The sequence below is a fragment of the Staurois parvus genome, unplaced genomic scaffold (assembly GCF_062004578.1).
Source record: "Staurois parvus isolate SC_StPar_1 unplaced genomic scaffold, SC_StPar_1.0 ptg000548l, whole genome shotgun sequence".
NCBI lineage: Eukaryota > Metazoa > Chordata > Amphibia > Anura > Ranidae > Staurois > Staurois parvus.
Window position 1 is genome coordinate 9,325,615 of NW_028318344.1, and position 23,117 is coordinate 9,348,731.

Consider the following 23,117-nt stretch of genomic DNA (forward strand, 5'->3'; position numbering starts at 1 on the left):
TACTGGCAACTTCCCTGAAACAGGACCTATGAGGTACTGTCAGGTTCTGCTCACAAACACACAACATGGCCAGGCCCTCTTATTCACTGAAATTTCCCTGGCCATCATCTGGCTATTGAAATTGTGAATCCCATTACAGGCAGGGGCAGATATGATGACCCCCAGGACCTCAGGGGCCCCTGTGCGCATGGCCTACACTAGTTGCACCACTGATATATCTGCCACAAAATCCTCATTGATGTACAGTATATTATCTATTGCACTAATTAGCTACAGAATAGGTAAAAAAAAGGACATAAAGAATACAAATACAGAAAATCCTGTATTTGATTAACTGAATTCTGGCTTAACTGCAGAGAGGATTCAGTGTTTCTGTGTGCTGCAGACTGGCTTCCAGAGCTGCAAGGCACACATTAGCAGCTCATAGGCAAATCACCAAGAGAACCTGATGGGTGACGCAGACTTATTGTAAGTGGCACTGTGGTCATTTTTTATCAACTTATAAATCACAACGGGTCCTGCCACAAGACGGCCCTGGTTCTCCTGCTCAGCACGTTCATGGTGCTGCCTTGATAGTCCTTGCACAAAATAATGTGGGGTACCCAGAACCAAAGAAAATGAGTATAGGGACCTATCTTCAAGTGTCTTGAGATATATACTGTGGTGAAATGTGAGTGTGATTTAATGTAAATGGGTGTTGTTAAACTGCATGGTTTAACAAAGGTGGCCATAGCTCCCAGTTGTCCCTGATTTTGAGGGACTGTCCCTCATTCGGAACAAAGTCCCTCTGTCCCTCTTTCATCCTCATTTGCCCCTCATTTTGGTCTGATCTATATAGTTGTATATAAACTGTTTTACATGGTTAATCATTGCATCCACTTTCTAAATTGCTGCATTAGTAAATTCCAGGAGGAGGAGATAAACAGCGCAATGTTAAAAATATTACATGTTTAAGTCACCAAAAAACTACTTTTGTTTTTAAAACATTCCTAATATCACCTCCGATTTAAATATGGTTTTGGTTAAAAAATAATTTTTCTATCTAGACAAGTAGATTGTTATGAGGGACAAGTAGATTGGGATACCAATTTATTCCCTTGGACATGTAGTTTTTTCAAAAATTTGCACACCCCTGTATCCACCTCTATTCTCTCACTTCTCCATGGCTCCCAGAGTCCACCTATAAAGGAGACTCCACATCCCTCTGATTTGCCCTGGTTTGTCATGCTGTGTCTGGTTCTTCTGGTCAAAAGTTCCTGCAGATTGTGAAGCAGTCCATTTCTCCAGCTTAAACATTCCGTAACTCCTTACCCTCCCACTTATGCTGTCCCAACCAACCTCTTGCGGCTTAGGCCTTGTTCACACACTTTATTTTACTTTAATGTGCACATTGGAGCATGCTAAAACATGTGTCATTGAAGGCAATATTATAGAGCCTGTTCATATACTGTATGTACTCTGCACTGCACCACAATTGTCCAAAATAGCGCAGGGACGTTTTTTGTGTCCATTTATATTTGTTTTTATGCACTTTGAGTCTTACATAATCAATGTTAACACATGGAAACACATGTATTATTATTATTATTATTATTATTATTACTATTACTATTATTATTATTATTATTATTATACAGGCAACAGTTTGTGAAGCACTTTTTACTATGAAGGGGGACAGTACAGTTACAATACCATTCAATTCAGGAGGGTTAGGAGGGCCCTGCTCCTGAGAGCTAACAATCTAATAGGCATATATGATGTGTTTTGCATGTATTTTTAACTCTTGGTAAATAATCCTAAATAGTTTTTTATTGTCCAACATGAAACATGCATGATGCATAAAAACACATTAACTTCTTCCCTACAGCTCTATAGCCAAAATACGGCTACAGCGCGATTGTCTAGTTCTGGGAAGATGTACATGGACGTAATTCCAGAACACGCCCCCTGCGTGACCCCACTGCGTGATACAGTAAACGGCCAATCACAGCGGCCTTTTATCATGTGATCAGCTGTGTCCAATGACACAGCAGATCACCGGGTAAATACAGTTGCCGGTTATCGGCTGCACTTTCCTCACGGTGTCACAGCTGTGACAACAGTGCTGCCAATAACCAGCAATTCTCAGAGAAGTGATCAGCACTGATCATCAGGGCACTGATGATCAGTGCCCTGATGATCAGTGCCCAGCAGTGCTGCCCACCTGTGCCCATCAGTGATGCCCACCTGTACCCATCAGTGCCACCCACCTGTGTCCATCAGTGCTACCCACCTGTGCCCTGCAGTGCCACTCACCTGTGCCCAGCAGTGCCACCCACATGTGTCCAGCAGTGCCATCCTATCAGTGCTGCCCAGCAGTGCCGCCTATCAGTGCTGCCCATCAGTGCCGCCCATCAGTGCTGCCCATCAGTGCCGCCTATCAGTGCAGCAGCATCAGTGCTGCCTATTAATGCCTTCTATCAGTGCCTCCTATCAGTGCCCATCAGTGATGCCTATCCATGCCACCTCGTCAGTGCCCATCAGTGCTGCCTATCAGTGCTGCTTATCAGTACAGCCTCATCAACGCACATCAGTGAAGGAGAAAAATTACCTGTTTGCAAAATTTTATAAAAGAAACAAAGAAAAACTTTTTTTCACATTTTTTGTTATTTTATTGTTTATAGTGCAAAAAATTAAACACCCAGCGGTGATTAAATACCACCAAGAGAAAGCTCTATTTGTGTGAAAAAGAATTATACAAATTTCATATGGGTATAGTGTTGCATGACCGTGCAATTATCATTCAAATCACAACAGCGCTGAAAGCTGAAAATTGGCCTGGGCAGTGCCTGGTAGGCAAGTGGCTAAAACTGTGCATCATTGCATGTGCAAAACATGTATCAGCATGCTTGTAAAAATGCATTAAAAAGGTGTGCGCCTAACCTCGTTAGCCATCTCTGAGACCTGGGGATAAGAGAGCCGGTTGAGAGAATGAGGGGAATCCAGCTTTCCCCTGTATGCTGTTGTCTGCTCCCCAGCTGACTCTCCTGCAGTGCAGAGTTACCTGAGCACAGCAGAACAGTGCTCAGAACAGGGGCCACAAGTATTGAGCTCAGTTTTGTTGCTCTGCTCCTGGTGGATGCGGCTCTAATCTTCCATTCGACTACTTCCATTTTCCCATGCAAGTCCTGGGTATCCCTAGCCAGTAGACCCCCCTAGCTGACAGTCACTCCTCCAAGACCCCGCACATTTACAGCCCCCCACTCACAGACATCCCTATGTTCTCCCCTCCCTGAATAACAGACATCACTCTCTGCCCCCCCTTTTCAACTGATACACATTCTCCCATTGACAGTCATTACTCCACTGGATCCCTCTCCTCTTCTTTCTCATGGACATCCTTACCTGGCCATTTCTTCCCCTCCACATGTACCTCTTCCCAGCTGCCTCACCATCCCTCGCACACATCCCTCCCTGCGCTATTCATCCCCCACTCACAGCAGCTGCAGATGGACTGGAGGAAGGGCACTGTGAGCTGCTGGAGAGAAGCTTATTGTCACCAAACCTGCCTAAAGCCTCGTACACACGATGAGAATATCGGACCAATGATTATCTGTTTCTTTTTTTTTGCATGTTAGTCTCCATATTGAAAATGAAGAGGTTACTCAACTTATGAAAATTCCAATATGACAAAATACAACTTCAGAAGTGATGTATTGCATTTCTGGACGAAAACTGCTGACCGTACATTTTTCGGGTCTGTCCTTTCAGATAATTTCAGATGAACTGTGGTGATCGTCTCTCAAAAGCTGTGTACTAACGATCAGATTATCGTGCGATTGCTTCAAAAGCGGTATTTTTCGGATGATTTTCTGATCGTGTGTATTAGGCTTAAGCAGAGCGCTTCACATGAGTACACAGCTGTACCACCTATCCCTGCTTCTAACCCGCACCAAATACTGCACATGCCTCTCTTGCTCATACTTCCAAAAGTCATACCCTCTACAATACGAAACACGCTACTTTTCACACTCCTCTGTTGTATATGGTCCTTGGTATCATACCTTCAACAATCCTTTCCTGCACATCCAATGTACTATCTGCTTTCATATACTCCAAACTCTTTTCCTGAACATACTGCTTGGTATCATACCCTAAACACATCTCTTCTAAACATACAGCCCACTGTCATACCATCTGTACTCTTCTTCTGCATATACTGGCTGCCATCACAACCTTCACACTTCTCTCCTACACTTACTTCCCTCCATCATACTCTCTGAACTCCTCTTCTGTACATACTGACCACAATCACTCTCTTTGTACTCCTCTCTTGCACTTACTGCCCACCATCATACCCTTGGTACTCCTCTCCTGCACATACTCACCACCATCATTCTCTTTGTACTCCTTTCTTGCACTTACTGCCCACCATCATACCCTTGGTACTCTTCCCCTGCACATGCTGCCCACCATTATACCCTTTGTACTTCACGCCTGCATATACTGCCCACCCTTATATTCTTTGCACTCCTCTCCTGCACTTACTGGCTACCATCATACCCTTTGCACTCCTCTCCTGCACATACTGGCTACCATCATACCCTTTGCACTCCTCTCCTGCACATACTGCCCATCATCATACCATTTGCACTTCCCCCTGCATATACTGCCTACCATCATACCCTTGGTACTCCTCTCCTGCACAGACTGCCCACCATTATACCCTTTGTACTTCTCTCCTGCACATACGGCCCACCATCATATCCTTTGTACTCCACTCCTGCACATACGGTCTGTGACGATCACGGCGTCAGACCCCAGCCCTTCTCACCAAACTCGTGACCGAAGGACTAGCCAATCTAAAACTGCGCTGTCACGTGCGTAACAATGCCATGCCCAGCTGTACCCTGCCCACAGATTTTCCAGCTAATGGACCACAACCTGTGTACCTGCAGCCTGAGAGCGATTGTTACTGGGTCAGGAAATTACGCAATTAACCCTTCACACTGCTACCTCCTCCTTTTTGTACAGATAAAGAGGAAACTCGGCAATATCAGCAATAACACTATGATGGTTGAAAAATCGTCTGTATACCACTGTCACCGCAGGCAGGGATATATAGAGGTTTAAACACACACAGTAGTGCTCTTCAGAGGCTTCTTAGTTTGCATTAAAGAGCTTTATAAACAGTTCAACACTTTCAGAAAGTAAGATTTATTACTAAAGGTCAAAAGGGTGCAATAAAAATATTTACAGAAAAAGATGTAGCCAATATATATATAAATACAAAGAGCAATAACACAGCAAAGAGATAACAGAAAGGAATTTAGGGAGGTAAAGTACTTGCCAAACATCCTGGTTTAAGCAGATCAGGTTTCATGAGCCAAAAGGATGCTTTATCTCCCAAAGTTAGTTCCGATGTTACAAGGGAGAATCTTCAACTTTACTTAGCTTAGCTCAACCTTTTTCTAGGAACTCAGCAGGGTGTCTCCTTAAAGCAGAGAGCCATTCGCCTCATTTGGGGAGGGGTGTTGGGGCAGAGACCCAAGCTAGAACCAAAAACTCTTGTAGTTGATGTCATGGTTCATAACTTATTCTTGGTGCATTTAGCAGCCTGGCCAGTAGTGGAATAATACGCAGAATCACCTGCGGAATGTCTAGGTATGAAATATGACATACCTGCCTGGATGGTTAAGGAGATATAATTTTCTGTTCTCCTGTATATGCCAGCTAGGGGGTGTAATATACCAGGCGACTTGTATTAGAGTGAGCCGTCCGAATATGTGCTCCATGTTTATGTAATTATGTCCTATTTGCAGATATAAAATTATATGGAAAAGTGAGTTTTTAAAGGTAAGTCTGTTTTTACGACTACCTGGAATGTCTTTGAGGCTCAGTGAGGGCTTGGTTTATGGTTTTACGATCCCTTCTCCAGCAAGAGTCTCACAGACATAGGAGCACCGCTAATTGGGGTTTATAGCCATGACGCCCTCCCAATGAGTTTGCTGCCTGTGATCTCTGTCATCATCCAGACCACATGTCACTCAACAGAGAGGGAGGGGGGATATTGGATGAATCTGATTTGGGAGAGAGAGATACAAGATGGAGGGGTTTGGAGCAAAATGGATGACCGCGTCCATCTCTGTGTGCATGATTGCTACACGGCCCACCATCATATTCTTTGTATTCCTCCCCTACACATACTGCCCACCATCATATTCTTTTCACTCCTCTCCTGCACATACTGGCTACCATCATACCCTTTGCACTCCTCTCCTGCACATACTGCCCACCATCATACCCTTTGCAGTTCCCCCTGCACATACTGCCCACCATCATACCCTTGGTACTCCTCTCCTGCACAGATTGCCCACCATTATACCCTTTGTACTCCTCTCCTGCGCATACGGCCTACCATCTATCCTTTGTACTCCACTTCTGCACATACTGCCCACTGACATACCCTTTGCATTCCTCTCCTGCACATACTGCCCACCATTATACCTTTTGCATTCCTCTCCTGCACATACTGCCCACCATCATACCCTTGGTACTCCTCTCCTGCACAGATTGCCCACCCTTATACCCTTTGTACTCCTCTCCTGCACATACGGCCCACCATTATACCCTTTGTACTCCTCTCCTGCACATACGGCCCACCATCTATCCTTTGTACTCCACTCCTGCACATATGGCCCACCATCATATTCTTTGTATTCCTCTCCTGCACATACTGCCCACCATTATACCTTTTGCATTCCTCTCCTGCACATACTGCCCACCATCATACCCTTTGCACTCCTCTCCTGCACATACTGCCCAAACATTATGCCATTTTCAGCTCTCCTCTCCTACATTTATACAATAGTTGCTATGGCCAGCACAGACAATATTCACAGCTAGGGCTACCTACAACATACAACTGAGGTCTTCAGGGTGGAAAAGTAAAAGTATACTGTAAAGTCACTATGGGTTTTCTTTAATTATAAATTAATTAGAGGATATTTCTAGGAAAACTGTGCAACTGGGACCCCTCAGTGTTGCCAGAATTTCAGTGAGATCTGCACTTACAGGCTCTACATGGAGAAATACTTGTTGGAGAAGCTAAACACTTAAATTTCACCCATCCTATTCAGTTCCACAAATCTCTCCACACAAACTTCAATGGCTCCAGTTTTGTTTGTGGCAAGAGAAGGAGATCCTTTCATGTCACTACTGGTGACTTTCATCAGATAGGATATTTTTCTTTCTTTTAAAAATCCCCTATAAAATGGCACTTAAGCCAAAAATTCTTAGAATTTATTCCAGGTTTGTATTGCTGTCTGTGTCACTGATGAGTCTTGAAGTGACCAAGGGTTGGAGGAGAGAACCACAGTGTATGGTGAGGGACACAGTCTGTTAAATACAATATCTCTAATTTTTAAGAAGAATTTCAACTTAACCATAGCGAGTGACAATGTTGCCTTTGTGGGACAATTAGTAATAAAACACGTTTTTAGAGTAGAGAAAGGTTAGAACCTCTTCCAGTATTTTATTGCTGAGTACCCATTGGAGGGATTGTACTCAATTTCAGTGCTAGTAATAGTGATTTCTCCTGGACAAGATGTCAGGGAAATCTTACGAAGAGACAGCAATAAAAGCAAAGTATTTTAACCATTCTTCACGCTGTCCAAAAGTAATGTTGGGAAGTCCAGATTAATTGTAGTACTCAAGGTGGCTACACTTCTACATAAACATGAATGCCAGGTGAAACGTGCATATTACTGTATTTATTCTTAGGGCATTCTCAAAACCACCAGATCATTTTAGTTCCCCATAGATTTTTAATTATATTGTTAGTAATGGTTAGCTATCATTGTACACTTTAGGCTCTTGCCCCTACTTATGTGAATGAGAGATAATAATAATAAAAAACTTTATTTTATATGGTGCCTTTAAAGGTAGCTTCTAAAAGCACATTACAAAGACAAAAGAAACAAAGACACAGGGTAAAATAAAGGGAAAAAATTTAATCATTACATGAAAGTTTGTCTAAAGAAAAAAAAAATGTAGATTTGATTTGAATAAGTTTAGAGATGACTTTCTGATGTTCTTTGGAAGTAAATTCCAGAATTTTGGGGCATAACAGGAGAAGGCCCTGTCTCCCATCGAGTGTAGTTGAGTAAGGGACACACACAGAAGACCAGAAAATGAGGAGTGGAGGTTACGAGGGGGGGAGTAAGTTGATAAACCTTCAGATAGTTAATGGGGTGCCAACCATGAAGTGCCTAATAGGTGAACAAGAGGATCTTCGTCTTTGAAAAACCTGACGGGTAGCCAGTGCAAGGACTCCAGGATAGAGGTAATATGGTCACTTGTTCCAGACCTAATCAGGATTCTGGCTGCAGAATTGTGTACATATTGTAGTCGATGTAGTCGAGAGATGTAATATGAAGGATTTAATGCATGATGGTAAAGACTCAAATTCTAAAGTGTGTGCGAGATTACTACAAAAAAATGTTTCGATAACATGTGTTAGGATGGTTAGAAGGATGTAGACATATAAAATATCCAAATTGACTACCATCAATAAAAATGACTTCTTTTATATTTATTCACTTAACAGTCCCTTCCTCACCCAACATCTAGAAGGACTATCTTCTTGTTTCACGTTCCATGATGGTTTTTCTTTGTAAAACAATATGTTAGAGATCCAAAACATTATCAACAGAGATTTAGGTATTTACTCTAGTTGCATTATTATTATTTATTACTGGTATTTACTTAGTGCTGACAATTTATGCAATGCCTTACATATTGTACATTCCCATCAGTCCCTATCCTCAGGAGCTTACAATTTAAGATTCCCTCTCTCACATACACACATACTAGGGTCAATTTAGACAACAGCTAATTAACCTCCTAACATGTGTTTGGAGTGTGGGATGAAACTGGATTACCCAGCGGAAGCTCACTGGATTACCCAGCAGAAGCACAGGTAGGAAATGCAAACTTCATGCAGATAGTGTTCTTACCAGGACTCTAACCTGGGACCCCAGTGCTGCAAGACAGAAGTGATAACCACTGATTTTAAATGCATTTATTATTTTTAATGAACACACCACTGCATTAACTGCTGTTTTTCTTATGTTTGCCCAGGGTTCAGATTTAAATGTTGCTTTTCGATATCTTTTGCAGTCTCTGGTTCCTCATTTTTTTTTTTTCAGGATAGGAAAGTCGTAATATTAAAGTGGGTTTCTTTATATATTCCAGCTGTTTAAATCTAACTTTTTTCATAGGTAATATAATAGTTTCTGAAAAGTGTTCTTTCATTTTCTGAAAAGTGTTTTCCTTCATTTTTTTAGTTTATTTGTATACCGATTTATTTTCAATCAGAATACAACTCTACCATTTTTGTATAAGTTAGGTTTCTTTTTTCATTCTTTTATGTGATATGTTAAAATAGGGTAAATTAAAGGAGGAAAAGGCAAGAACTGATTAAAAATAATAAAAAAAAATGTCAGCCAGATTGTGCCTTCAGGTTTGCCATCAGAAGCTCATAGCTATCCTAAAGAATGTGTCTTGGTTTACTTGTAGTAAATACAGATTGTAGACAGAAAATGCCAGTATTGTTGGTGCATATGTTTTGTTAACGTGTTAAGGCTGATAGTGTTTGCCTAGCAGCTACAGTGTATAAAGGTGGCCAATAAATTGACCGGCAGTCACTTGATACCCCTTGTACTACATCCTAGTTTCCAATGTCACTTCTTAGGATAAGGAAATCACATGAAGGTCCTGATGAGTCATACATATCTTTTCCGTCCCTCTAAACTGTTTTAGCCATCACCACAATGGAGGTTATGTCATCTCTGCCTTTCCACCAAATTAGCTTCTGCCGTTCTCCTGCAGTTTCCCCCGTTAGTGCTGCTGCTGCTGAAGCTGCTGCTGAGGCTGCTACCACGAAGGTCTCCATGACGACACTTCTCTCCCTCCTCTTTACAGCATCTCCTTTACTAGGGATTCTAAATGACATCGCTGGCAGCCAATCTCTATCTCTAGATCTAAAGACATGGAGGTGGGACAAAAGGAGGGTCTCCTATCCATCACATAGAAGGGGGCCCTTGCAACATACAGAGCAGAAAAATATCAATCTCAGCATCATTATATTTTTTTAATACATCATTTGAATCATGAAATTCTTTTAGTAATCATCCGCACATCCATGAAAAGATTTGCCTTCTCCATGTATCCATTGCTGTGAGCATTTTTCTAGACCACATAGCAGGCAGAAATAATACTACTACATAAAATCATCCCTACTCACGTTACCTCTGCCTGCTTCCCCAGAAAGGATTTTTTTTCTCTGTGATCCGTCTGTGTATGCATGTTTTCTTTCTATCCTTTTGACAAGCGAGTGTTTTTTTTTTTTTTTCTTGATATGAGACCTAGAGACCTGCAGTCTGCAATGCCATCATACCAATGGGGAAACAGGTAAGACATGGGCAAGTGATTGGCCCTTTTTTAACCTTCCATCTCTGTTGATGATTTTAAGCATGCACAATAGGGACACTGACATCATTAATACACACAGATGCTGCATCCCTCAGCTGTGCCCTTTAGTTTGCTGGGGATTTTAAACATGCATACTTTGTGCGCTTACGTTACGATGTTTAAAGCATTGCATGCAATCTGCATTCGTGATGTCTTCTGAATTCTCTTTTTTGTTTTTTTTTTCATGTTGTGCTATAGCAGAGTCTGATCTCTCCAAGACCCAGGAATCTGTCCCCCTAAGATGCTGAGACTGGACCCCCTGTTAATCCTGGTGGTTTCCATGTCGTATTTCAACCCCGAAAAGGCCTTAGCAGCCCCGGCAGAAAGCGGTGAGCTACCCAGCCCCCCCCCCCCCCTTTTCCTTTTGTCCTCTGTCTTATTGCTATCCATTTTATTCCATACAGGCTGCATGTGCTGCTATTTCACCTGGACTATTATGCCGATGAGAAGCATCAGCAGACCATTCTTTGATTTTGTCAACCGTTCTAATATGCCATAGTGCCTTTCACCCATTTTGCACACAGCATCTCAGTTATCTCATCAGTCGCTGTATATTTATCCTTGCCTCAACCATTTTTAACCCTTAACATCCTTGATTTATTAACCATAGGCTTCTCAGAAGATTGTTGCCGATAGCATAAAATTTCTAGCAGGTCGTAACAAAACCTAATGGCTTGTGACAGCAGACCTTTAACCCATTAGGTGGAAGGGTTTCGTTAACCAAAGCATTTTAATGACAGCCTTTCCAAATTGTAAATCCTTTTTTTTCTGCAATTAGAAATCTTAATGATGTATGGTTTATTTTATAAGCTACGGCTAAAAGCGATGGTGATGTAGAAAGTATAGTAACTCATAGTAACCAGGCGTTCTATTGATTAGAGCAGTCAGAAATGGTTTCTTATTCTGTGCTATGGTCTACTGGTCTTTATTTCTTTTCTTTTTAAATGATCTTCAATTTGTTATGGTTCCCTGGCAGTGAAAGAGTTAACTGATGCGGTCTCATAAAAGAGATGAAGAGACAATGAAACGAAGCCTGTTTTCACTGCTAAATTTGTTACAGTAAAACGTGTTTCAGCATTTGTACTTCTCCCTGCTCAATCCCTGCGGACGTGTCAGGTTTTTCCCTCAAAGGCTCCCTAGGGTAAACATGGGTGTGATTATGCTTTGTATACACAGAATATGAGATTGCGCTGTAGGAGAGTGGACAACATTGGCAGGACTGGACTGCTTGAAACCTTCTCTACTTATCCAAGCATGCTCTGCCAGTCACTGCTGGCACTTGTAGTTCCTTAGCATTATGGCCTTAGAAAAGTAGAGTGTGCCAAGTGCTGTTAACTATGGCATGAATCAAGCTTGATTTTGCAGTACTCTTTAAAAAAAGTCATTTTGGATGGGTTACTGCACTTTGTACCTAATCATTGCTCTGCACTAAAGACCTGCAAAGGTCTCCTGCCATAAACCTGAACCCTAATTGCAACTCAAATATATTTCCAAACCCACCCAATTTGCTAAGTTTTTGCCAGACAATCTACCTTAAGGCCACCTTCACCACTGCCAGCTGTTGAGAGACAGCCATCTTACAAAAGAATGCTGCATGGAACAAGAGACTGCTATGGTACAGCGAGATGCTTGTAGCAAGAGACTGTAATATTATAGTTCCACTTCATGCTTTGCATGTTAAGTAATTAGAAACCAAGACTGAATCCACAACAGCCCACAGCAGTGTTGTACAACAATCCAACCTGTGGACTGATTCATCTAAGTGGTTCTCAACCTCATTGAGACCAGGGCCTAGTAAATTCTTGCAAAACCTTCCATGCCCATGTAGCATTACCCCCATAGGGGTTGCTGAGTTTTGGGTCCCCCTATTAGTCCTGCACAGCCAGGCAACACACATTTTACTCCACGCAGACTTGCATCCAGGAGACAGTAACCAGTCTCTGAGCTTGTTTCTTGGATTTTATTAGGGAGATTGAACTTGGATGGGGTAAGGGATGTATGGGATGCCCAAAGGGAACGGCAACTGAGGACAATCTCCCTGGAACTATGCACAAGTCTCTTTAGACAGCAAAAATTCTCTTCTGGAGAGCTAGCCAGCATCTCCTGGAGTACTACCCCAGCCCCCAGATAAATTCTCTCCTCATCTAGCTGTACTGGGTGAATTCCTGGTTAGGGGATCCAGTGCCTGTCACTTTAAATAGAAGACAGTGCCGGGTAGTAAGCTAGTCCAGTTTCCCATTAGAGTGCTCCTTCCCCATTCTGGTTCAGGGGGTGTAGGTCTACTCATGCAGTCCTCTGTCTGCGAGGTGATGAGTTGGTGGCTGCTCTCAGGCCTTCTGCTTGGCTGTTCTTTTCCTGCTTTACAGATGGTCCTTGCTCTGTGGGTCAATGAGGTCCTGAGCTTTCCTCCTTTCCAGTTTCCCTGCCTGTTGGTGAGCCCTTTCCCATCTGGGCTCCCTTCCAGGCTCCTGCTCTCCAGCCTCTCACTTCATCTTCCACCCGAACTCTCTTGCTGCTGAGCAGGCTCTGTCACATTGAAAGGCTGACCTGGCCCCATGCCAAGCCTCTTGCTTGGGGATTGGCCTAGGTCCTCCAAGTCTGCAGGCCAGCCCCTTCTCACTCCTACCCACTGCTTCTAGAATCTTCTCCAAGATTCTAAAGCAGGGGGAGGTATCAGGGAACTGGCCTGCAGAGCCTCTTAGCTCTGACCCGAATTTGATCTCCTTCTAACTATCACCACAGGCTGCTACTCAGCCTCTGCCTAACAACTGAGCACTAGCACCCCCTAGCGATCTAGGAGGGTGCTACACCCCAATATTAAAAAAATAAAATATTCTCATTAAAATGTTTGTAAATACAAAATAAGTATTGAATGCAGAAAGACTTGATGAGGATGTATGTTCCAGAGGGACTTAGGGGACTCTGTAGTAGACTTGGTGGTCCTGTACGGCATGAGGTTTCTGGAGGGGCTGAGGACAACTTTGAGGAATGGAGTCTCTAAGGGAGGTGGGGTGCTTTGTAGGGACACTGTGAGATACTGGAGGGTCCTACAGAGGCTGGGGGACACTGCTGGAGACTAGAGGCACTATGGGGAAGGGGGGGGGGCTGGAGGGTCTGCTGAAAGCTAGGGAGCACTGCAGGACACTGGGTGGCATTGTGAAAGTTTGGAGGGAAATGTGGGTGTTTTTGGAGGGTTGGGATACTATGGAGGTTGAGGGGCACTACAGGCTACTGTTGGAGGTTGGGGGTACTATGGGAGCTGGAAGGCCCCATAAGAGGTCAGGGGATCTGCAGATGGCTGGGAGGCCATGGCCTGGTGGTTAAGAATCACTGATCTAACACATTTTAGGTAATGCTTTATTGAATAAGCCAGCTAGAGCCTACTCTATTGAAATGATGCATGCATGTGCAGTAGTCCACAGCAACCAATCAAGAAGCAGGTCTCATTTTTCTAACTATACTTAAATGCCAATAGTGATTTCTGTTTGGCTGCCCAGGCTTAAAGCAAAGACCTGATCTTTGCAATATAATGCTCAAAATTGTTATGGGGGTTCTATTTAGAGTTGTCACTATACAGTACTACTAATAGACATTTTATCTCACAGCTAGCGGCACAGAGGCCACATGTAGCTTTTGGCCATCTTTGATGTCACATCAGCAGCTTGTCAGCCCAGGCTCAATAGCAGTCAGAACACTTGCTGCATTACAGCATTTCCATTAGCATGAAGCCAAGTAATGGTTGGCTAATTTATATACAGTTAGCTGAACTCCAGAAATGCCTTCAGTCCTAAACAGTTGCACAAGCCCCTCTTCTGTACTGAAAATGCTTAGTTTGATTTCACTGCACACCAGAGGTGTATCTAGAACCTTCAGGGCCCTTCCCTCTGATCCTGGAGCTCTTTACATGCGTTGCAGGGCCCTTTTATTATGGTACAAAAAAATAGCAACCATCCCAACCTATAACTAGCCTTTACAGCAAGATGCACATAGAAGGGCAACACACAAAGCAAACAAACAGAAGATTTCCCAGCACATTTGCCAGCCAGCCTGCAAAACAACCGAATTGCCCTGTCTAGCAGTTTGTGTTCAAAACAGAGGGTTTTGTTTGCACACTTTTGCAAATATATGCGTAAGCCGCAGTGCCCACATCAAGGGACCTCTGTAAATACTGCAGTCCTAAATCTATAATTTTAAGAGCTTCTGTAGTAGGAGCACATATATCAATAAATAGGTTGATGGCAGGTGTGCTGGGAGGGTGCCCTCCTTAAAGTCACAAGGACGCACATGATGCCCAGCAATAGCACAATGGCAGCAAACTGTTAGACAGGGCAATTCGATTGTTTTGCAGGCTGGCTGGTAAGTGTACTGGGAAATCTTTTGTTTGTTTGCGATGCCCTCTATTATGGTCCCGCAGTGGGACCCTTTCACATGTTTTGCAGAGGGCCCCCATTTTTCTCTCTTGGGCAGGGTTGCCACCGTTTCTTCAAGCCAAACCCAAACACTTTAGTGGCAAATGGTAATTTTTTTTTTTATACACTGTACATATATTTTGTAATTAAATAACTATTTTAATCACATGGAATTAAACACAAGCATGCCCCTTACACCAGTGTCCACAGAGTTCCCCATTTACATCTGAATCCACAGAGTTCCCCTTTACATCTGAATCCACAGAGTTTTCCCCTTACATCTGAATCCACAGAATTCCCTTTACATCTGAATCCGCAGCGTTCCCCTTACATCTGAATCCGCAGAGTTCCCCTTTACATCAGAATCTGCAAAGATCCACTTTAGAATTTATTCTGTAGAGTTCCCCTTTAAATCCAAACTTACACTGTAAGGGGGGATTCTGTAGGCTCTTATGTAAGGGAGAACTCAGGGGACTCCAATTTAAGGGGGAACACAGAGAACTCTGATGTAGAGAGGTAACTCTGATGTAAGGGGGAACACTGTAGACTCTGGTGTAGGAAAATTCTGATATGAGGGTATCTGGTGACCAGAGCCCCCACTTACATAATAGTTCCCAGCATTACCTATTAATCCGGGTCCGTAGAGCCCCCCTTAAATCAGAGTCTGCAGGGTTTTCCCTTACATCCGAGTTCACAGAATTTCCACTTGCACTGTAAGGGTGAGCTTTGTGGACTATAATGTAAAGGGAAACTCTGATGTAAGCGGAGCTCTGGGAATCCTGATTTAAGAGGGGCACTGATGTAAGGGGGAATGCTGTGGACTCTAGTGTAAAGGGGAACTCTGATTTAATGGGGTCTCTGTTCACCAAACCCCCTCTTATACCAGAGTTCACAGAGCACCCCTTACATCTGAGTCCCTCTTACATTAGTGTACTCACTGGGAGGCAGGAGAGAGAAGAGAGGGAGTGGGAGACTTCACTCAGACAGTGGATGCATGGTGAGCTTACTCACTTAGGATGGGGCATCGGCAGACTGCACCTTTCATCTCTACTATGCATCTGCTGGCTGCTGAGCTTTAAACTTCCTGCCCACACATCCCTTTATATGAGGCACAACACTGCTAGGGATTGGAGTGTGGGCGGACAGACACAGGAGGAGAGGGGCTGGAGGAGGAAGAGCAGATTCAGCTCTCTCCATGTGTGTGGGTGGGGGGGGGGGACTGTTGGTGCTGGCCGTGTGAAAGAGACACTCTCAGCTCAGACCCCTGCAGCCAGCAACTCTGCTGAGAAGCCACAGTCCTGGGCTCTCCCCCCCCCACACACACAGTGGTGGAACACCAGGGCCCGGTCGCAGTTGCATCCTTTGTAACCTCGGTAGTTCCGCCACTGCTAAACACTATGGGCTTTTCACAATGTGCCCGAGAAGCTGCAGCACTTTAGATAGAGCCCACCTCATTTCCTGCCTGAAGGACATCCAACATCATCTAACCTTTTCTCCCAAGCCTGATTGTCCCTGGCCTGCCCCTTTCATTCATTGGAATTATTTGTTTTCAATCATGGAGGCTCAGCATCACATGGTGGCATTATTATGGGTGGTATGTGTGCAAACGCAATCTGTTTAGGAACACCCATATCTCTAGACTGAAACCCACCCATGAAGGAATTTTGCTATTTCCATAACTTCTCTCAAGAGCCATCCCACTACTTACATCAGGACTGAGGGCTCTTGAGAGGAGCACTGAGGCAAGGTGCTGTGATATTATTAGTAAGCCATGTAAAGCACCCTCCTGGCCTCTCCCATCAGCCATTATCTGTCTGCATTGCACAGATAAGCACAGAGACCTAGTGATGACATCATGGGGTCTGAAAGAGGGTACGTAATTTTAAAAAAAGGGTTTGTTTAAAATTAATGCCAGGAGGAGGGGAGAAAGTAACCAAGGCAGGAAAAAAAAATTCAGCTGCCATTAAAATCATTAATACTATTATCAACTACTGTACAATATCTAGAGTTCTATTGAAACTTTCTTTTAGGAGCAGGGGATATTAATGTGCTCTCCCTTCACAAAAGCAATAACAGCAAAGCAGGTTTCCTGCAGGACTACTGCTCTCTAAGTAACTTGCATGATGATTTACCAAAATGCTTGATGTTTTTTTAGTTTACAATGGCAAATTTTTATTTGCTGGTAATTCTTACAGTGTTTTTTTCCAAATTTACTAAGGTCCCCTTCACACTGTTGTGTTACTGCAATGCACAATATTGTGTATTGCTCTGCGGTGCCATTAATTTTGAATGGCACCCAAACGCACTGTTACAGTAGCGTGCAACACACCCACACTGCAGCATACCACAAAGCATAAGCCATGCTTTATGTTCAACTGTGGTGAGCTGCTAAAAAAAGAGTTGTGTCCGATTTTCTCGCTGTTTGCGAACCCATTTAAGCATTCTGATATGTAGCGCCCCTTCAGCATGACGGTAGAGGAGTGGACTCACCTCCAGCAGGAAGATGGCTAGCATTTACCCCATGGCCACAGTAGGGAGCATCACTTGACAACAAAGGGCACTCTTTTCAAAGTGTTATTGCTCCAGCTTCACAGGGATAGAGGGTTAAGATTAGGTATCCATTATCCACGAGGGCTTCCAGAATCCATCAGACCAAGTGAGTGACAAAGATCCCCCTCCAGCAGGACATCCTTCACGCTCTACCAAATTGAAAGCCATACCCCCCTCGGTCAGGCAGGGCAGCTTGAATAGTTCTGTGCTAGGCCACATAGGACTCAGGCCTACACAGCACAAATGCCCTCCCAGCAGAATATCCTCTCCAAGTCACAGTTAGGGGGAAAGAGAGCACACCGGACCACTCCTCAACAGGGCCGGATCTAGCCTATCTGGTCTGGGGGTGCAGTAAAAAAAAAGTCAGGGAGCATAACATCAGTGTTGTGTGTTTGAGTCACTGACAGTCTGTTATGACCTGGAAAGCACTATTATGTATTAGATTAGGGTGATTTAACAAAACCTGTGCCCCCTTTATCAGATGTCCTATCAGAGTCCCACTTTACATCAGGACTATCCATCAGAGTTCCCCTTTAGATCAGGTTCCCATCAGAGTGCCCTCTTACATCAGATGTTCTCATCGGAGTGCCCCCTTACATTCGTGTCCCCATCAGAGTGCCCCCTTATCAAGTGTATTCATCAGAGCGCCCCCTTACATTAGTGTCCCTACTAGAGCCCCTGCTTACATCAACTGTCCTCATTATCCCCATCTGAATTCCCCTATCAGGTGTCCCCAGCAGAGCGTCCCCATATAATCAAAATGCCCCCTTACATGGATTGTCCCCATCAGAGTGCCCCCTTAAAGCAACTTTTTGGATCAGATTGGCTCATGGATCAGTGAATGCAGTCTCAGAGATCTGGGGGAAACAAGTAAAATCTGAGGGGTACAGCCCACCCCAGGACCCCCCTATATCTGGCCCTGCTCCCCAAGCTTTTATAACCTCTCCCAGCATGCACCACTGGCATGAACCTCCTAGTAATAGCCAGAGGGGACATAAAGGCTCAGTAGTGCAACATTTGCTACCAAGCCAAAACTAGTGCCAGTGACATCCAGTGGTAGCAGTAGGGTACTGCAGCAATCTCAAACAGAGGAGAAACCAAGTGATAAAAGCTACAAATTGTCCTGAGCAAACTACTGTTCAGAAAAGGTACATTTACCAGACACCCCTGAAGTACAGGTTGGCTAGAGATATTTATATAACTCCTCCCAAGAGTCAGGCCACTGCTTGCCTCAGGGCTGAGGGATCTTGAGATGATTACTGAGGTATGTTTTCCAGAAGCTACATAAAGCACCCTGTCATCCCTGCCTACTAGCTTTAACCACTTGCTCACCGCCCTATAGCAGAAATACTGCTACAGGGCAGCACAACTGCGCAAGATCACACACATATATATATATATATATATTATATATATATATATATATATATATATGTGTGATTTCGCATTTCTGGGTAGGGGGCGAGCCACCATTGGTGGCTTCAGCTGTCAATCACCAGGTCCTGGCTGTAGATTCCCCTCCGGCACCCGGCGACATCCGAGTGTCACTGTACAGGGGAGAGGTCTGTATGTAAACAATACAGATCTCTCCCCTGTCAGCTCCAGCATGCTGCTTTGTATTGCTCTGCACAGCAGAATTATACAAAGCAGCATGCCCTCCTAGTAAAGCACACACACAGCACACAGTAAAACAGCACACAGTTAACCCTTTGATCACCCCAGATGTTAACCCCTTCCTGTCCAGTGTCATTAGCACTGATCACTGTATTAGTGTTACTGGGGATGTCAGTGACAGTTAGGCAGTTCCCCCCCAGTGTCAGAATGCCCGCTGCAGTCCCACAGTCTTGCTATAAGTCGCTGATCACTGCCATTACTAGAATACAATTTTTTAAAAAAAATTCCAGTGTATATATACCGCCATTTTAAGACGCTATAACTTTCACATAAACCAATTAATTTACACGCATTGGAATTTTTTTTTAGCAAAGACATTTAGCAAAATACATTTTGACCTACATTTATGACGAAATTTGATTTTTAATGGTTAATTTGATTTTGATGGTTAATCTGCCTGCATAGATTAGTGCAGAGACCCAGTGATGACATCACTGGATCTAAAATAAGGTATGCAATAAAAACAGAAAGGTTTTATTAAAAAAAATAATTAGCATGTTGCTAAGGAGGAATAGAAGGGACCAGGGAAGGCAAATCATAAGGAGATTAAAAGAAACCTACATAGTTAAATTAATAATAATTTTGGTATTGCTGACATTTAAAGACCTACTTCTGAAAACGATAGATGCCTGGCTGTTTATGGCTTTTATATTTTCTGCGTCACTGACCCAGAACAAGCATGTAGCAAGTGAAGTCAGAATTTGATCTGAATTTTTTTTATTCATGGCCAGTGATTCAAAGTGTTAATTATGTTAGCCTGGCAGTTAAGATGAAAGGTCATCAATGACAGCCCTTATATTTCTGTCAGTACAATTTTCTTTAATAATCCTATTGGATTTACTACAGGAAATAGGTCAGTATTATTAATTTTTTGCTGAAACTATATTTAAATGGTTCATTGAGGCATAGAATAACATTTTCCATTCTTTAATTAGTGTAGCTCATGTCTGCCTGATTTTATGTACAGGTTGGAAACTGTTGGGAAGTTCTTATTTAAGATATTTGGGGTTGGCTATAGGCCCCTGAAAGTATCTTTACTTTAATGTAGTGTTGGGACTTGTATTATCAAACTATCCTGAGAGCTATATCCATGGTAGCATAGATATCAATGGGACCACCCATTCCAAGAATGTCTCCAAACATGACCCAGACACAAAGGGGTACCCTAGTCAAGTTTAGGGGTTGGCCATTGGGCTTAGAATCCTATCTAAAAAATGGTTGCAATGCCTAAGACCCTTCATAAGTAGAAGTGTATAGATTTAAATAGGTAAGTAAGGGTGGTTGGTTCTTTTTTATGACTCAGGTACCTTTGTACTTTGAGTTATGTTGATTAAAATGAATGTTTCATCTGAATGTGGAAAAGAGAATGATACTTAAAAATAGCTTTGTCACTAAGATAAAAAAAATGCCCCCTACAATGAAGATAGTTAATACGTACCTGTTTAACCATTTCTCTGCCACTGTATTGAGTAGAAACTGTCACCTAAAGAATATTCAGAATCTGACTCATCCAGAAGTGTCATTTTCCTTTCCACTGATGACCTCAGTGATTCAATCTGCTGACCCCTACATCATTGCTGTGTCTTGTGCTTTGTGCATTCGCTTGCACACTCAAGTGTTGTCTTGTGTGCAGTTCCCAGTAAATCCTCCTGCAGGTACTGGAAGTAGGAGTCACTTTTAGTTTTCATTAATGAACATTTTTTCATCATGTGGCCCAACAGCTCCACAATTGGTCTCTCTGGAGCTGTTGAGGCTGCATGACATGAAACTATTTACAAGTGGCACTATTGGGCTTGTTCACACTTGGCTGAATTTTTAACTCTTAAGAAACGCTCCTATAGCATTGGTATGGGCATTAAACAGGCGTTAATGAGATTTAGTATGAGAATTAGACTGGCATTTTACAAGCACCCCAAACCCCCTTGCGCGGTTTTGGTGCATTTTAAAAGCGTTAAAACCGCACCACAAACATCCCACAAACGCCTGCATGCGCATTAGGTCACCATAGATCTGAATGGGAGGTGTTGAAAGGCTTCAAACTCCTCCAGACTAGATATGAGGTTTCAATTTTGAAGCGATGCTAACAATTCATGTTTTGATAATGTGAACAGCACTGTGTGTTGTCCATAGTATAATTTGCATAAGCGTTTGAGGAGCATTAAGAACGCAACTCAAATGCCTGCTTTCAATGCCAGTGTGATCTAGTGTCAGCAGGAGCCTAACATAATAGTCAGGTGGGGGAGCTAGCAGATAGTAGAATCCAGTACTTCTAGAAATTTCATATTTCTATAAACTATGCAGGTCTCATTAAAACTTTTTTCTTTCAGGCACAAAGAGTGTTTTCTTGTCTTCTGCAATGACTTTATAGTGAACAACTTTCAGCAAAGATTACTGTATGCATCATTTGTGTAATTGTATCTACCTCTTGTCAGAAACAAAAATAATAAGTTCAAGTAATATTTCCTTATACGGAGCAAGTCTATGCCTGCTATTAACTTAGTTGCCCTTCTCCGCACTCTTTCCAGTTCTGCAATAGCTTTTTTCATGAACTGATGCCCAAACCTAAACTTCATATTTCATATTAGATCTTGCTAATACTTTGTATGGGGGTAATATTGACTCGCTTTCTTGAGCCTATACTTAGCTCACTCTAGAAGATGCAGATTGGCATTGCATGCTGTTATTAAATCCTAACTGATAGTGATTGTAAAGTTTTTTGGTTTTTTTTAATAAATAAAAAGATTTATACTTACCTGCTCTGTGAAATGCTATTGCTCCTCTTCTAGGGTTCCCCGCCGGCGCTCTTGGTTTCTCCTCTCCTGCATGTGCCCCCATGGCAAGCTGGTTGCCATGGGGGCACCCATGCAAGAGAGCACCCGAGCTAGGCTGTGTGCATCCATAGACACACACAGTGTGGCTCCACACCCATGCTCCCTTTTTACTGGATTTGAATGACAGAAGCAGGAGGCTTTTGGTCCCGCAGCTCTCAACCTGTCATGTGAGAAAAGAAAGAAAGAACAGCACTGCTGTAGACAGACACAGAGCTGGATGGAGAGAGAGCTCAGGTAAGTGTTAGGGAGGGGGAGGAAAGGAGCAAGCAGTGGGATAAGGTTTAACTTAAAGGACCAAATGCATTAAAGTAAAAAAATGTATCAAAACAAAAAGTGTTCAGTCTTATAGTTTTTCTTTTGAAGAATCTACAGCCTGAGTAGATGAGCCTGTCCTCTGCCAGCATGCTACAGAGAAGGCCCTTGTGCTCTGTGTGAAGTCCTGACATGTTCCCTAGTGAGTCAGAGCTTGATCAGAGTGTGAGGAGGACTGCTGTTAGAAACCATGGGGCCCCATACAGCCAACCTGACAGGGCCCCTCACACCCAAAAAAATACAGTCTACTAGGCTTCAGTAATCATTCATTGTCTTCATTCAAGAAAGCAGGGGGCTGGACACTTCCCCCACTCTCCATCCTGAAGGATCCTATTGTGTGCTTGCAGCTGCCAGTAGGAAGGAGAGGAAGGGAGTCGGCAGCAATGTGGGGATACACAGGGGGCTGCATATCAGGAGGGAATGTATGGTGCACAGAAAGGTTGATGGGTGTGGGGAGGGGCAATTACTGGTACCGATCCCCTGTAAGGTTCTCTGCAGCAGCTGAAAGCCAGCAAGAGGAAGAGGAGAAGAAACCATTTATCAGCTGCTTCAGAGACAGCCATACAGGGGATCAGTTTCAGTAATTTTCCCCCCTCCACCGTTCCGATGATCACTCTCCCTGCCCACATCCGATTCACCCAGCTCCCTGGGCCCCCCTGCTGGCCTGGGCCCTGTACAGGAGGACTAGTGGTACCCCCTTATCCATGGCCCTGAGTGTGAGCATTGCTGATCACACAGCTCTACCTCTGACCCCTGAGAAAGGTGTGTTGGACCCCTGCAGAGAGACCATTGCTTCCATAGAGAGATCAAGTGTATCATGCACTGTGTT

The 23,117-nt window shown here is 43.4% G+C and overlaps 1 protein-coding gene across 2 annotated transcripts in view; it reads left to right on the top strand.

Moving 5' to 3' along the window:
• The first annotated feature begins 10,062 nt into the window (after window positions 1-10,062).
• LMTK3 (lemur tail kinase 3) overlaps window positions 10,063-23,117 on the top strand; it is a 181,856-nt gene continuing 168,801 nt past the window's right edge. Inside the window, exons 1-2 of one of the 2 annotated variants that reach the window (XM_089690991.1) lie at window positions 10,063-10,452; window positions 10,711-10,841. In XM_089690991.1, the coding sequence (XP_089547117.1) occupies window positions 10,754-10,841 (88 nt within the window). In that variant the 5' untranslated portion in view covers window positions 10,063-10,452; window positions 10,711-10,753. The remainder of the gene's footprint in view (window positions 10,453-10,710; window positions 10,842-23,117) is intronic. The other variant, XM_089690992.1, reaches the window with a different exon arrangement.